Source organism: Lytechinus variegatus, chromosome 18 (genome assembly GCF_018143015.1).
Source record: "Lytechinus variegatus isolate NC3 chromosome 18, Lvar_3.0, whole genome shotgun sequence".
NCBI classification, from domain to species: Eukaryota; Metazoa; Echinodermata; class Echinoidea; order Temnopleuroida; family Toxopneustidae; genus Lytechinus; species Lytechinus variegatus.
Window position 1 is genome coordinate 5,164,560 of NC_054757.1, and position 14,196 is coordinate 5,178,755.

Consider the following 14,196-nt stretch of genomic DNA (forward strand, 5'->3'; position numbering starts at 1 on the left):
ATAGTGAGTGAGTGATGTCATCAGTCTCCTCATTTGCATACCGACCAGGATGTGGATATAAATGTTTTGTGAAATCAAGCGAAACTTAAAAATGTCATAACTTTCTTTTATTATTTTACATCCGATTTTGATGACATTTTGATCGTTGTGCTCGTTGGAGTTTTCTCTTTTTATTCTAGTCAACTTTTTGTTGAGGAAGACTTGTCCTTTAAAAGCTACCGAAACTTGCATTTGATTGGTTCTGGACCGGTTTCATACTACAACATTTATGTTTGCAATGCAGTATAGTAAAAGTTTATGATATAACGTCCCTGGTTTATGAAAAAAAAAATTACTGTGAGCGGAAACATAGAATTTCTGTGTGAGTCTAGAGAAGGGCCATCGATTATCGACATGAGTTTGATTCTTGGGCATTTCTGGTGAGTGAATTCTTTCTAAAATTTAGTCAATAGGATTTTACGGCCAAACGAAGCTTATTGAGTCTCAGTCGTGACACAGTGGAATGATCCGAGTGTTTGTCCACCCCCGATATAAATACTTTATAACCCCCATATTGAAAAAGTATGGACACTAAAGGTGGATGAATAGGGGCAAAATGGGTATGTTCTTACCCACTGTTTCCCCCTAATTTATATACATTTGCGAACCTATGACGAGAAGTGCCACTTCTTGTGGCGTGCGCCTAGCATGAGAAATTACTATGGAATTACATTCCTATTTGAAGTACGTAATTTATTATTCATGTATTATTTATTTATCTTTTTTATTTATTTATTTGTTTATTTATTTATCTATTCATTCATTTATCATTACTATATTTATTTATGCTGTATTTATTATTTATTTCTTCATTATTTCTCTATTTATCCATTTATTTATTTATTTATTTATTTATTCGCGCTTTCATTTGGTTTTCAGAAAAGTCTTCCAAACATGATTAAATGTCTATATCCCTAGTAGCATTGTGAAATCATGAATCCGCCCCTAATGTGTCCACTTCTCTTTTTGATACTTGCTACGAACGACCTCGCACCCATCATGCTCACGTGATCGTATACGTCACATGACCATTACCTCGAACCATGAAACATATTTTGGGATTTAAAAAAACACAGCATCGCACCCATTCCTGAAATTCCTCAGAAATGTGATTTCAGAAAATATTCCGGGGGCAACTTCGTATATTTGCCGATAAAACTGTAGGAAAGTGTTTATTCCACACTGCACTATTTGACAATCCAAGACATGCAAGAGGAATTTTGATCGGATTTAGTAGGCCAGGGGCCCGTCTTACAAGGAGTTTCGATTGATCTGATTAATCGCAACTATGGAAAGCCAGCAAGGTCAACATATAAAATGCATGTTTGCTCAAAAAAATTATAGATATGATGCATATTTATAAATTCATCGATTTCTTGACAATCTGGTGTGTTCTCCTTTGTTTACAAAGGACATTGTGCAAATGTCCTATAGAAAAAATTGTGACATAGATGGATTTCCATAGTTACGATTGATTGGATCAATCATAACTCTTTTTAAGATGGGGGCCCCAGGGGTCCGTTGCAGAAAGAGTTGCGTTTAAACGCAAGTCAAAAATCAATCGCAAGACCCAAATGCGCGCTGTTGATTGGTTGAAAATCAAGTTGCGCATGATTTTTAGAGTTGCGCTTGATTGCATCTATTTCTGCAACGGGCCCCTGAGCACATTGCAGTTTACAGATGAGTGCCAGTTGTGGCAAAAATATCCAAATTGGTCCGAACAAAATCCGATAAAATCACTCGCTAAGTGTTTGCATGTATGAATGAAAAAAAAAATGTGCCAAACGATTTAGGGAGAAAATATGTAATTACTGAGAAATGAGCATGGCATTCCAACCGATGGCGTGTAGAGCTAAAAATTTTGAGGGAGCCAGATTAGGCGTATCGGGCAATATTTATAAAAAGTTGCTAGTAAAAGAAGCAAGAGAACATTTTTTTTAATTCTAAAAATCTGATTTTGCGATAGATTTTTACATAATATGCAGAAAATGATATCATATTTTACCCTTATCTATTTCCTTTTCTCTCTTCTCTGTGCTTTTTCGATCTAATATGGTGAGGTTTTTGTTTATTTCGATTTATGGATTTTTTGAGCTTTCGATCGAAATTCTCTGCGTTTAAGTTGGCATCCCTGACGTTAATTTCTGATTTAGTTTAGAGCTTTTATTAAAGCATATTAAGGATGTATTTTTCTTCTTCTTTCTAAATGAACGTTTACTTATTTATTGTCTTTCAAAATTTTGTCTCGGCGCCGTACTCAATATTTCCATCGTGTATCACAATGCAAATTTTAACAAACATGAAAATAGATTACTTACAAATTGGGTTTTTTTATTAAGCCTTCCATCAGACATGTATCATTTTCAGCATCTTTCGAATTTTCTGTCTCTACCTTGTCTGCGTGAATCCATAGCATCGGATCAAAATGTATATTCTGAAAGATTTCGATAACTTTAAGTGCTTTGGGGAAGGACTATATAACTTGGTTTTAAAAAATTAGAAAGATTTGAAATAATGAGCTCACACGAGATTTAGAGGGAGACACGGAGTCTGGAGGATTGGATTCATCATATATATTTCTTTCAGCCGGGTTTGTATCTATATATCGTCATTATTATTCAACAGATAATCTTAGATTTGGGAAAAGTATACAGAGACGAAATGCTATCGTAAAAAGGTAAATCGGTGACTAAGATTAATAGGTAAATCCCAAATAGGTTTGCAGAGGCGTCTCTTGGCTCCTTATAATGCATTATCCGTACCGCCTTAAAAGAAAAGGGTGCCACAAGCGGATTTTTATGAAAATATTGAAAGTATTTTATTTTCATTTCTTCTTGATAAAGGTATTATTTAACTTTGTGAGCAGCCGATTTAAAAAAAAAAATCTCTAACCAAGATGAAACATGCGTACAAGTACATGCAGTATAACTAAACAACACTGAAAGCAACCATTATTGAGAATGAAAAGCTATAAATACAATTTTGTAATCAGATGTCTCAAAGACGCCTAAATAAAACACATAAGTGTATGGGATGAAATTAAGATGGTGTTTCCGGTCACTTTATATTTCACTTTTTGAAGCACTGTAAGTAATGATTTCTGGACGCGATTTTTTCTGGGATACATTTTTGAAACAAATCACACACACACACAGGTGACAAGTGTGACCTTCTAGCTCAGATTTAAAAAAAAAGTCAAATTAATGTTAGCCAATCACTTTAAGTGATCCTTATCACATGTTTCTTCAGAGTGTTGGTGCCACGGGGTCTATTTTGACGGGGAACCGACCTATTGGAAACTTTTTTTTTGTCTCTGAGTCGAATAAAAAAAGAAAAAAAAGCTTTTATCTTCTATCGCCCTTCCTTCTTTTTCTTCCATTTCTCACCCCACCCCCTCGTTTGCTCCGATTTGAAAAAAAAATCGTATGGGGTAGTTGCCTTCTGGGACGCTCGTCTTCCTTAGCACCGCCCCTGTTACTATCCTCCCAAGCTGCGCTGGATTTCGAAGCCAATCCGCCTAAAATCGGGTGCTTTGACATTGGATATCTCTCGCGAAATGGTGTCTTCCGAAGTAGTCCCGGGAAAGTGTTTCATGTGGAAACACGCGGTGATCTTTCACTGACTGATTTATGCTCCGAGCCAATCATGTGCAAGAATTTCGGTAGCTTATAACAGCCGTTAGTTAAAATCACGGACTTATATTATTTTACTTCCAAAAGAACGACACGATACTAAATTGAAGACAAAAATAAAGAATAGAACATAACATTTTAATAAACGGAACATGTTTCGAGGTGTCGCACCTCATCCTCAGCCTGAAAATTATTAACAGAGTCATTGGTATTTATACAGTTAGGATGTCAAGTAAAAAATTTTAACAATTTTAAAATGTTATGTTCTATTCTTTATTTTTGTCTTATATTATTTTGTTTCATGAAATGCTCCCCACACTCTTAAAAATGTTGGGCAACATACTGTCTACACAACAATTGGTTAAAACTTTAACCAATTCCGGGTAGGTTTAAACCAATAATCTGTGCTATGGGTGAAAACTACACAGTATTGCTTGAAAACTTCGCAGAGTATGATAGATTTGCTTAACCAATATTGTGTGACGGTATGTTGTCCAACATTTTAAGAGTGCAGGGAAATACAATCCTCACACATCCCATAGCTATTATGAAATCAATAGATAAAAAAGCAAGGGTAATGATAATTATATACAGTCAGACCAACGAAACCGACTCCAAACCGACCGATGGAATGACATTGGAAATAACGCAATATCTTTGATCGTTCTGGAGTCGATTCCGGTGGTGCGCCTGTTGCATGCTACGGGTCCAGTGTGATTTTCCGTATATTTTAAAGGATAGCGGTTGATACGATGGCAATACATCCAGATGCAGGACTGGGTCCAGTCTTACAAAGATTTACGATTGATCCAATCAATCTCAACTCTATGAAAAATCCATCAATATCATAAAATATATAAAATATAAAAAGAATGAATGTATGAATATACATCATAATAATCTAGAACAAAATTTGGAACAAACATCCATTTTATATGTTGGCGTTTTTGCCTGGCTTTCCATAGTTGTCGTTGATCGGATCGATCGCGGCTCTTTGTAAGACGGGGCCTTGGTGTCCCGATGGGGTTCTCATAAGAAGGTGGGAAACCCCTTCATTATGGGCTGACCTTTAGTGGCAGATAAGTTTTCACTTTTCTTCCATTTTTCCCTGATCAGTGATAGACCGTGCTGCCATCAGCACTAATCGCATTCTGATTGGGTTCTGATAACCTATAAATTGACGTTATGCCTCGGGGAGAAGGCTTCCTACGCCCCGCCAAAGGAATTACCATTCTCAATGTGCATAATTTTCTTTTTGGTGTGAACTTTCCGGATAACATAGTTTACATCTTGGTTTCCTAAAACTATTTGCCTATTTCATTTAGAGGTTTAGGCATTGGCATATGAGAGCACCGGTGTTTGACACCAGCAAGTAGTAACACCGATGTTGTGTAGCCTATATACAATGTAGAGGAGATACGCTTGTTAGGTGAAGAAGAGTATTGGTACACTCTGGGTTAAAGACCGATGGTAGGTGAACACCAACTTGTGCAGATATGGGGTAACACCTGTGTAAAGTGAACACAAAATAGCACCGATGATAAATGACACCATGAGTCAACAATGTACTGCAAAAACTACGGTGTTGATTTAACCTCGGCCAGGAATCTATATCTGTCCACACCAGAGAAGTATTGAAACAACACCAGTTTGGAATCAAACCGATGCTGTTTGAATACTAATTGGTGTTGTATAAACACCTATCTGGTATTAGACCAAAGCGAAACTGGTGTTGTTTAACACTTCTCTGGTGTGGACCTATATAGATTCCGGGCTGGTGTTAAATCAACACCAGAGTTTTTGCAGTGTGGTGTGTAAACACCAAAGTGGGTGAACACTGCTTTTAGTTGAATACCAGGAGAAGTAAAATTTTCTTGTAGCGTTACATAAAGTGATTGAACTTCTTGAAACGACAGCAGTTCGTTTTTTGCTCTCTTGTCCTTTCCTCTTTTGTCACTCCTTATCTCAAGGTTTTCTTTAGCTTAAATAATGATGGTATCCGTAAAAAAGCGACATTATTCAGCAAATCATTTAAACAAAAGAAATGAACATTGAAAACAAATATTGAACAATCCTTCCACACGTCAAGCATAATGATACAAATCCAACCGTGTTTGTTATCACATCAACATTATGACATACACATCCTTTATCGTCAAATATTTATTTATTCAGATTTTTTTTTCTTATTTCTCTCTGTCTTTACAAACACTTCCTTCCACTTTCTCCTTTGTTTACCCTCTTGAGATTCTTTCAACTTTCTCTCTCTTCATCACTTTGTGTTTTGCTTCATAAACATTCCCCGCTTTTTCTTCACCGTTTCTTTTCTCATCGTTTTCCTCGTCATTTTCTCTTTTTATTTGAGTTTACCGAGATATGCTCGTCGAGAAAATGTCTCACTGTTTATTCCCGCGTTATTGATTTGTCGTGCTTCGGGTGAGAAAGGTGTTCGGATGGTGTTTGCATAGATCTTGTGATTGCCCAGGGTATACCGACGTGTATCCGTTTGAAACCGAGTTGGTTTAGGCATGGAAGGGTCCGGGATGGGTTATGGGGGGGGGGGAGGCGCGACTCCCTTTTGGATGTTTTGCTAGTGGTTGAAACGGAAGAAAAGAGGGTGTTGAGAAGAGTTGGAAGAATGGGAGAAGGAGGAGAAAGTGGAAGGAGTGGAAGAAGAAGTAGAAGAACAACATCAACAACAAGAACGAGATGAACAAGATGACGAAGAAGCGGAAGGAGGAGAAAAGGTACAAAAAGAGGAAGTAGAAGAAGGATGAGGAGAAGGAGAAAAATGTTGAAGTAGAAGAAGTTAAAGAAGAAGAAAACAATAAAAAAAGTAAATCAAAGAAAGAAAGAAAGAAAGAAAGAAAAAAAAAAAAGAAAGAAAGACGAGAATGTAAGAAAGGAGGAATAAAGGGGAAGATGGTGAAGGAAAGATCGATATATAGTGAAAGACATGCACAGTGAATCATGTAACTAAAGAACACTCGCGGGTGTATCCTTATTTGTCACAGTTTACCCCTTATCAAGAAACATCCCCCCCTTCCCCTCTCCCCCTTCTCTACAATATAGTCCAGATTTTAGTTAAGACTGGATTTTTCTTTTTAGCACATTTCACATGCATATCACTTCGACCTTTAATTGCGACAAAATGGCAATGACTAAACAGTAATTTCATGCTTACAATCAGATATATTGGTTGGTATTAATAACTCGATTTAACAGATTCAATGAAAATGGTAAAAAATCAATTCAATGTTTTGATTCAAAAGAATAATACATACAGTAGTAGGATAAAAATGTCAGTGTTTACATAATCTAATCAATGCTTTTAGCTTTTATCTATACGCGGAACGGAAGTTCTGGTTGTGAGCAATATTCGATCCATTTCACGTTTAAGGGTATTGGATGTCATTCCACTTCTGTCCAGAAAAGGAAGGCCGGACTATGGTACGCCATATGGGAGTATTCAATTGTTTATTGGTGATGATTGCATACATCATTCATAGAATACATCGGCCAATTTAAAAAAAAAAAAAAACATTGTGACATTGTTTCGAGATGAGTTAAGTGGTTTACAAAGGACCGTATGATAATTTTACAGTAAATAGGCCTATTAATAACAAAGCATCTGGACAAACTTTTGATGTACCATTTTGGCACTCCATATTCGAAAGTCATGCGTAATTTATGAAACACCTACTATTAGCTGATGTTTAATAATGTCTTAACCATCAAATCAAGTTAATGGTGCACATTTTAATTGTTTGGCACAATTTTTTTCATGGGGGTGGGGTGTAAGAACGTTTAAACATTTCCACTTTTTGCACATTTTTACTCTCCAAATACTCGTCAAGTTGTTCAAAAAAATACGAACAGTTTTATGAATGCTACCATGGTAACCCTGTTCAACCCATTCAACACAAGTACACTGTACATCATTATAGTGACTTACTATCTAACGTAGATCGCTCTCGGGGGGGGGGGGGTCTTATTTCATGAAAATACGCCACATGACAATCTCAAAATAGGTTCGTCATTAAAGAAATGAGTCATAGAACATCACGGTAAGAGGTATAATCACTCCGGCCTGCCCCCACCCCCTTCCCTTTGCTCGTGGCTCCGCGCATGCCCAGTATATTCACTTTGACGCCAAGAACGTCTTCTGACCGTTATAATAAGAGTATGATTATTAGTATAAATTAAAGCAACTCATCGTGCTCAGTGCGCTTGTCACGGAATAACCCCCTTATTTGACCTTGGCAGCGAAGAAAATTTCCTCTGTTTACTCTCGGCATCTGAACTAGCAACCAAATGACAAGACTAATATTAGTCCGAAAATAAAATTGAACTATTTTTGCCCACTCGTGTATTGTTTATCATCCATATACTTTTCCCCATTGGTTTAGTTCTTGGTACTACAGAAATGTACAAAATGAAACAGTGAAAGCGCTGAATTTATTTTACCCTACTTTGCGTGGGAGCCATTTTGGTCTCATCTCATATCTGCTCGGATTCAATAATTTTCTTTTTCAACTTTTGCTGTAAATAATGATGATAGAATCGAAGTTCATTTTCATTTTAAAGGAGAAAGTGCCGTGGTCTGAGGTGCATGTCTATACATGGAAAGTCCGGAGTTCGACCCCGGTTGCGGCACTTATGCCCGTGAGCAAGGTATTTAATCGACAATGATCCTGCATTCAAATATATTGAAATGCTATACGCATTGCATTATTGATAGGTATGCACTTGTTTAAAAAAGACTGCCATGATATTGTACGTCGGGAGAAACTAAGTTGATATTTCATTATTTAACCATTGATAAGTGTGACATCGTTTAAACGTGAAAGCTCACTGGTATGCCCAATTTCCTAGTGATATATATTTTCGATGTAATTTTCAAGCAGTGTGGATTCTAGGATAATAATTCAACCCAACCGCTGGTTTAAAGATGGGTTTCTAAATATTCATGACTTTTTGTGCAAACTTATTCAACATGTAAAGTTTTTTCCACCATATCATCAAACATTTTTCATCCCAACAATATAGGCCTGCCGTTTAATACTAAACCCAGTGATGTTGCAGTTTACTGCAATTCCAATTTGCTCTGCAAAGTTGTACACCCGACATCACTATGAAAAGGGAATACCGCATCATTTCGGTCGCCAAGTCCTGAACGAGGATTTGTAGAGCGTAATGACCCTAATCACCGTTGCTTTATCGCCTTCGCGGCTCCCCGCCAAAGTGCAATGTGGTGGCTTGTCCGTCAGTCCGCGATCATTTCCTTTATCCCATTTGTCCAGATTTAGAATGACCTGTTTATATAAAATCCATAGAGCATTTGAGTTTAAACCCAAGATCTAAGTAAATAATCATTAGTCCTATTTGAGCTAATCGCATCCCATTACATCCTCAAAAGTCGTCGGTTTGGTCTGTGACGTCATTATTTGTCACGGATTTTGTGTCGGAGATTGTCAGGGAATATTCCTTCTCTGGTGGTTCAGTTTTGATTTCTCCGTTCGGTTTCTTTAAACATGGTTTCGTTGATAGGACATGTTCAATTTAAGTATAAGATGTAGTTAATTCAATTATATATTATATCATTAAATGAACTACATCTTATATAAAATGATGAGCGCTCTGACTGAGAACGTGTCTTTTTTGGCGCCCCCTCCAAGTTGGCCTAGAAGGAGCTGTTAGATGTTAAAACAGTAATTCAAATTTCGACAAATCCCAACTGGTAAATGGTATTTGACACGAAACTAACATTAATCACTACGTTTCAATGAATAAAACTCACGTGAGCATCAGATACATATCTTTAATTTACAGTCACACTGGTGATAAATAGATTCAAGATCGGCCAAAGACTTGACGTTATTTAAAAAAAAAAATCACCGGTCGGTTTGGAGTAGGTTTCGTTGGTGTGACACAGGCATAACGTTATTTTGCTTTTTTTATACGAGAGTGTGTGGTCTGAAATCTGAATACTTGTGAAGGCAGTACTTTAGATTAGGCCAAGTAAAAAAAGAAAGTAGTTGATCGTCCTCGCGCGCATCTGTTTTGGCCGCCGCATGGAAATTTTTGATATTTACTATTTTCAAAAATTGGCTAAAAAAAAAAAAAAAAAAAAAATTGTGATGTTCCTTTTTTGATGTTCCTTTTTTGATGTTCCCTTTTTCATTGCAGCATCAGTTTTCTTGATGTTTACTATTTTCATGGCTGCAAAATAGCGAAAAAAACACAAAATTAACGAGCGATTTGCTCTCATGTGCTTTGGGATCTCTCTCGCAACTTCAAAAACAATTGCAAAGTCCGATATCGCCGTAACTGCAAGAAAGAAAAAAATATCTGATTTGGTTTTCTATTGGAATTTTGAAGATACCATCATAAATTAGCAAGAAAATAAAGTTTGCAAACTCGGGGAAGATCACGGATTTCTTCATTTTTAGCGGATTTTCGGGGACCCCGCTTCCTGAATCTGAACTAATCTGTCGCATGCTTTGGAAATATGGAGCAGAAAAATCAATTTTAATGACGTAAATTTGTATTTCGGCGGGGTTTTTGGTGAGTGATAGCACCTGTAATTCGATGTGTGTTACGGTGATTGACTGTGCTTGTTGTGACTCTAAATGCATGACTTGTGTGCTGGAATGAAGTTATTGACTGTGCTGGCGCAACATGTGAATTTGTGAAATGAATTGAATTTTCTGCCCGATTTTCTGGCGAGTTTACTAACGTCAGCAGGCAGTGCATTGAATATTCAAAAAAATAATTTCAAGTGGGTTATTCTTTATGAAGATTGAAAATCATTAATGGGATTCCAAGAAATGCCAATTCAGTTCAAATTTGATAAATTATATTCTTCCTTGAGCTATTCAATTTGATGGAAAATTGTAAAAATTAGTAAATAGATCTAACACTTACACTATACAGTTACAAACATGAAATAATAAACATTATGTGAACAATTAATATTTAATTCAATCATCATTTAACATTTGATATCAATTAAAAATGAATAAAAATTGAACATTATTAAACAACATGTAGGCTAAATGAATATACAAGCAGCTGGAAAACTGCGATGCGAAACCATGCCCAGAGCTAAAAAAAAGAGATTGGCTCTGGAAAACTAAACATGGCTCCGTGGTAATAAAAATGACCCCACCCCTATTCATTTTTGTCTCACCTGCATAGCAGAGTGAGACTATAGGCGCCGCTTTTCCGACGGCGACGGCGGCGTCGTCAACATCAAATCTTAACCTGAGGTTAAGTTTTTGAAATGACATCATAACTTAGAAAGTATATGGACCTAGTTCATGAAACTTGGCCATAAGGTTAATCAAGTATTACTGAACATCCTATTAGAGTTTCATGTCACATTACCAAGGTAAAAGGTCATTTAGGGTCAATGAACTTAGACCATGTTGGAGGAATCAACATGGAAATCTTAACATGAGGTTAAGTTTTTGAAATGTCATCATAACTTAGAAAATATATGGACCTAGTTCATGAAACTTGGACATAAGGTTAATCAAGAATCACTGAACATCCTGCATGAGTTTCACGTCACATGACCAAGGTCATTTAGGGTCAATGAACTTTGGCCGAATTGGGGATATCTGTTGAATTCCCATCATAACTTTGAAAGTTTATGGATCTGATTCATGAAACTTGGACACAATAGTAACCAAGCATCACTGAACATTTTGTGCAAGTTTCAGGTCTCATGATTAAGGTCAAAGGTCATTTAGGGTCAATGAACTTTGGCCGAATCGGGGGTATCTGTTGAATTACCATCATAACTTTGAAAGTTTATTGATCTAGTTCATTAAACTTGGACATTAAAGTAATCAAGTATCACTGAACATCCTGTGCGCGTTTCAGGTCACATGACCAAGGTCAAAGGTCAATGAACTTTGGCCGAATTGGGTTATCTGTTGATTTACCATCATAACTTTGAAAGTTTATGGATCTGATTCATGAAACTTGTACATAAGAGTAATCAAGTATCACTGAATATCTTGTGCAAGTTTCAGGTCACATGATCAAGGTCATGTGAGGTCAATGAATTTTAGCCACATTGGGGGTATTTGTTGAATAACCATCATATCTCTGTAAGTTTATTGGTCTAGTTCATAAAAAGTTGACATAAGAGTAACCATGTATCACTAAACATCTTGTGCGAGTTAGAGTAGTTTTCAAAGTCAGCACTGCTGCTATATTGAACTGCGTGATGCAGGTGAGACGGCCAGAGGCATTCCACTTGTTTACCTTTACAATATATAGAATAATGTTTAAAATCATTAATTTTACTTGACATGAACGTGTTTTTTTTACAATACGGCCGGTATACAGTATAAATACATCAATAGATTTTTATCGCATAATACCGGTACATTTTCCAGAGATTTCCAATCAATTGTATGTATATATATTATGAATATACATTTCTACTCATTTATTATTAATATTGAGCATGCATCGATCACATATTTCAAGCTTGACATGGCCTGACAACCATTTGAATAAAAAATAGCAAAAAAAATAGTAAATAGTAAGGACCTCCCTCATCACTGATGTCAAAAAACGGGCCGAGAAAATGCCTCCTTGTTTTTAAAAAAAATAGTAAGATAGCAAATAGTAAGGACCTCCCTCATCACCGCTCTCGAAAAACCCGGACGATCAACTACTTTCTTTTTTTACTTGGCCTAAGTGATGTTTCTATGTTTAGACAAGAGTATGGCAGCGGAATGACAGATTTATCAAGCATCATTGGCATCATAATCAGCGCAATATTGAGTTACGCCATGATAAACTGAAGGTGACGGACGATGATTGATGTTAAACAGAGATGACACGTAATAACACCAGAGAGGCTGGTTCATAAACTTTCTGTTCGGCGCGCTGTGAATGGCTTACCAACGACGGGCGTATGTATGGAACGCCAAAGGTTATGCCTAAAATGTTTGACGCTTTAACAAATTTTGACTGTCCTTCTTGAGAAATTTTTGACTTGACTGTGTAAATCCACTTTGTGAATATGAACGGGCGAATAGCCGCCTTTTTTTCCTTTTCTGCAATGATTATGATCAGTGTTCAGTCGTTAAGATTTGGAGTGAACATTTCGAGGAAATAAAAACAATTCCACCATTTCGGACTGAATTTCAGCTCCATAAAAGTAATTAAACAGCTTTCATAAGACTTTTTAACCATTTTGCACAAATGTATTTCTTGATATTAATTTTTAGGTGAGTTCATCTTGTTAAAGAAATGCTGTAAGATAAGTTTATTCAAAGAATATTTTACTTAAAGACTTACAGTATAATGCAGAATGATATTCCAAACAAATTCAGAACCACATTTGTATATATTGTTTCTATAACGATTTTGTTTCTTCTTCTCACTCCATCCTCTTTCTCCCCCCCCTCTCTCTCTCTCTCTTTCTTTCCTTGTTTCTTTTTTCTTTTACAGAGGGCAAGGTGGAGGTTACAAAAGAAGGAAAATTCCTCACCACCATGGGTCCAGGAAAGGTGTTTGGAGAACTGGCCATTCTTTACAACTGTACCAGGACAGCTACCGTCAAAGGTGTGTATATTTCTTGACAATTTTAATGAAAAAAAAACAATTGATTTTGTATCGTATGTAAGATTTATTGCTAATTTGCTTCAAGTTTTATGCGCTGTTTTTGTTTTATCGTTATATTGTAATTTTCAACTGTTCACTGACTCATGAGAAATAAAAACGCTTTAACTGAGCTGAAAGATTAAGGTAAGGTTTGCAAGGTTCGGCTTGATGTTTACATTTCCAGTAGGAACAAATTGACATGGAACCATATAGCAAGACGCATACACTGCTATAGAATGAAGAAGGAAATTTGTAATGTGTTATGATCTTTTCAAGATTGCTGGTAGAACGTTAATAACCTATCAATTTCAACCTCAGTTATTTAACTTGTTATTTCCCGTTTGCCTCGAATTTTTTTTCTTGAATCTTTTTTGTCAACTTCATTTATCACAAATTAGTTATTGTCCCCAATCGCATGAAAGTTCACCAAGACACAATTATGTTGTAATTAAAAATAATCATAATGGTCTCGAATTCCCCTCACGATCAAGTGCAGTTACTTCTGTTTATAAGCTTCGCTGAGATATGCTATGGTTTAGATCCCTGCTTCGCCCTCAATCAAAAAGGAGGTATTATTTCATAAATACAATGATAAAAACATGTTATTCTTGCCTGCTGTTGAAATTCAATCGCGCGGTATTTTGGCTGCAGCTTTCCCCGCTATTCTCCCAGCTACTCTCCTAATACATCGTTCACACTGCCACGATTGAAAACGTGGTCCTAATCGTGAAGAAATCGTACTGATCGTTTCAGATCGTATAAGATCGTATCAGATCATTCGAGGTAGTCTTAGAGCCCTGTTACATCTGAAAGTTTCCTACCCGAGACCCGACCGAGTCCACTTGCAACCTTGACTGGATTATTGGTGGATTAGCTTCGCGAACGGACCGAGTCC

General features: G+C 36.6%; 1 protein-coding gene across 1 annotated transcript in view; it reads left to right on the plus strand.

Annotated features, from left to right (window-relative positions):
• Positions 1 to 14,196, plus strand: part of LOC121431864 (cGMP-dependent protein kinase 1-like) — a 51,602-nt gene that overhangs the window by 12,264 nt on the left and 25,142 nt on the right. The window contains exon 3 of the mRNA XM_041629636.1: positions 13,149 to 13,262. Coding sequence (XP_041485570.1) covers positions 13,149 to 13,262 — 114 coding nt within the window. The remainder of the gene's footprint in view (positions 1 to 13,148; positions 13,263 to 14,196) is intronic.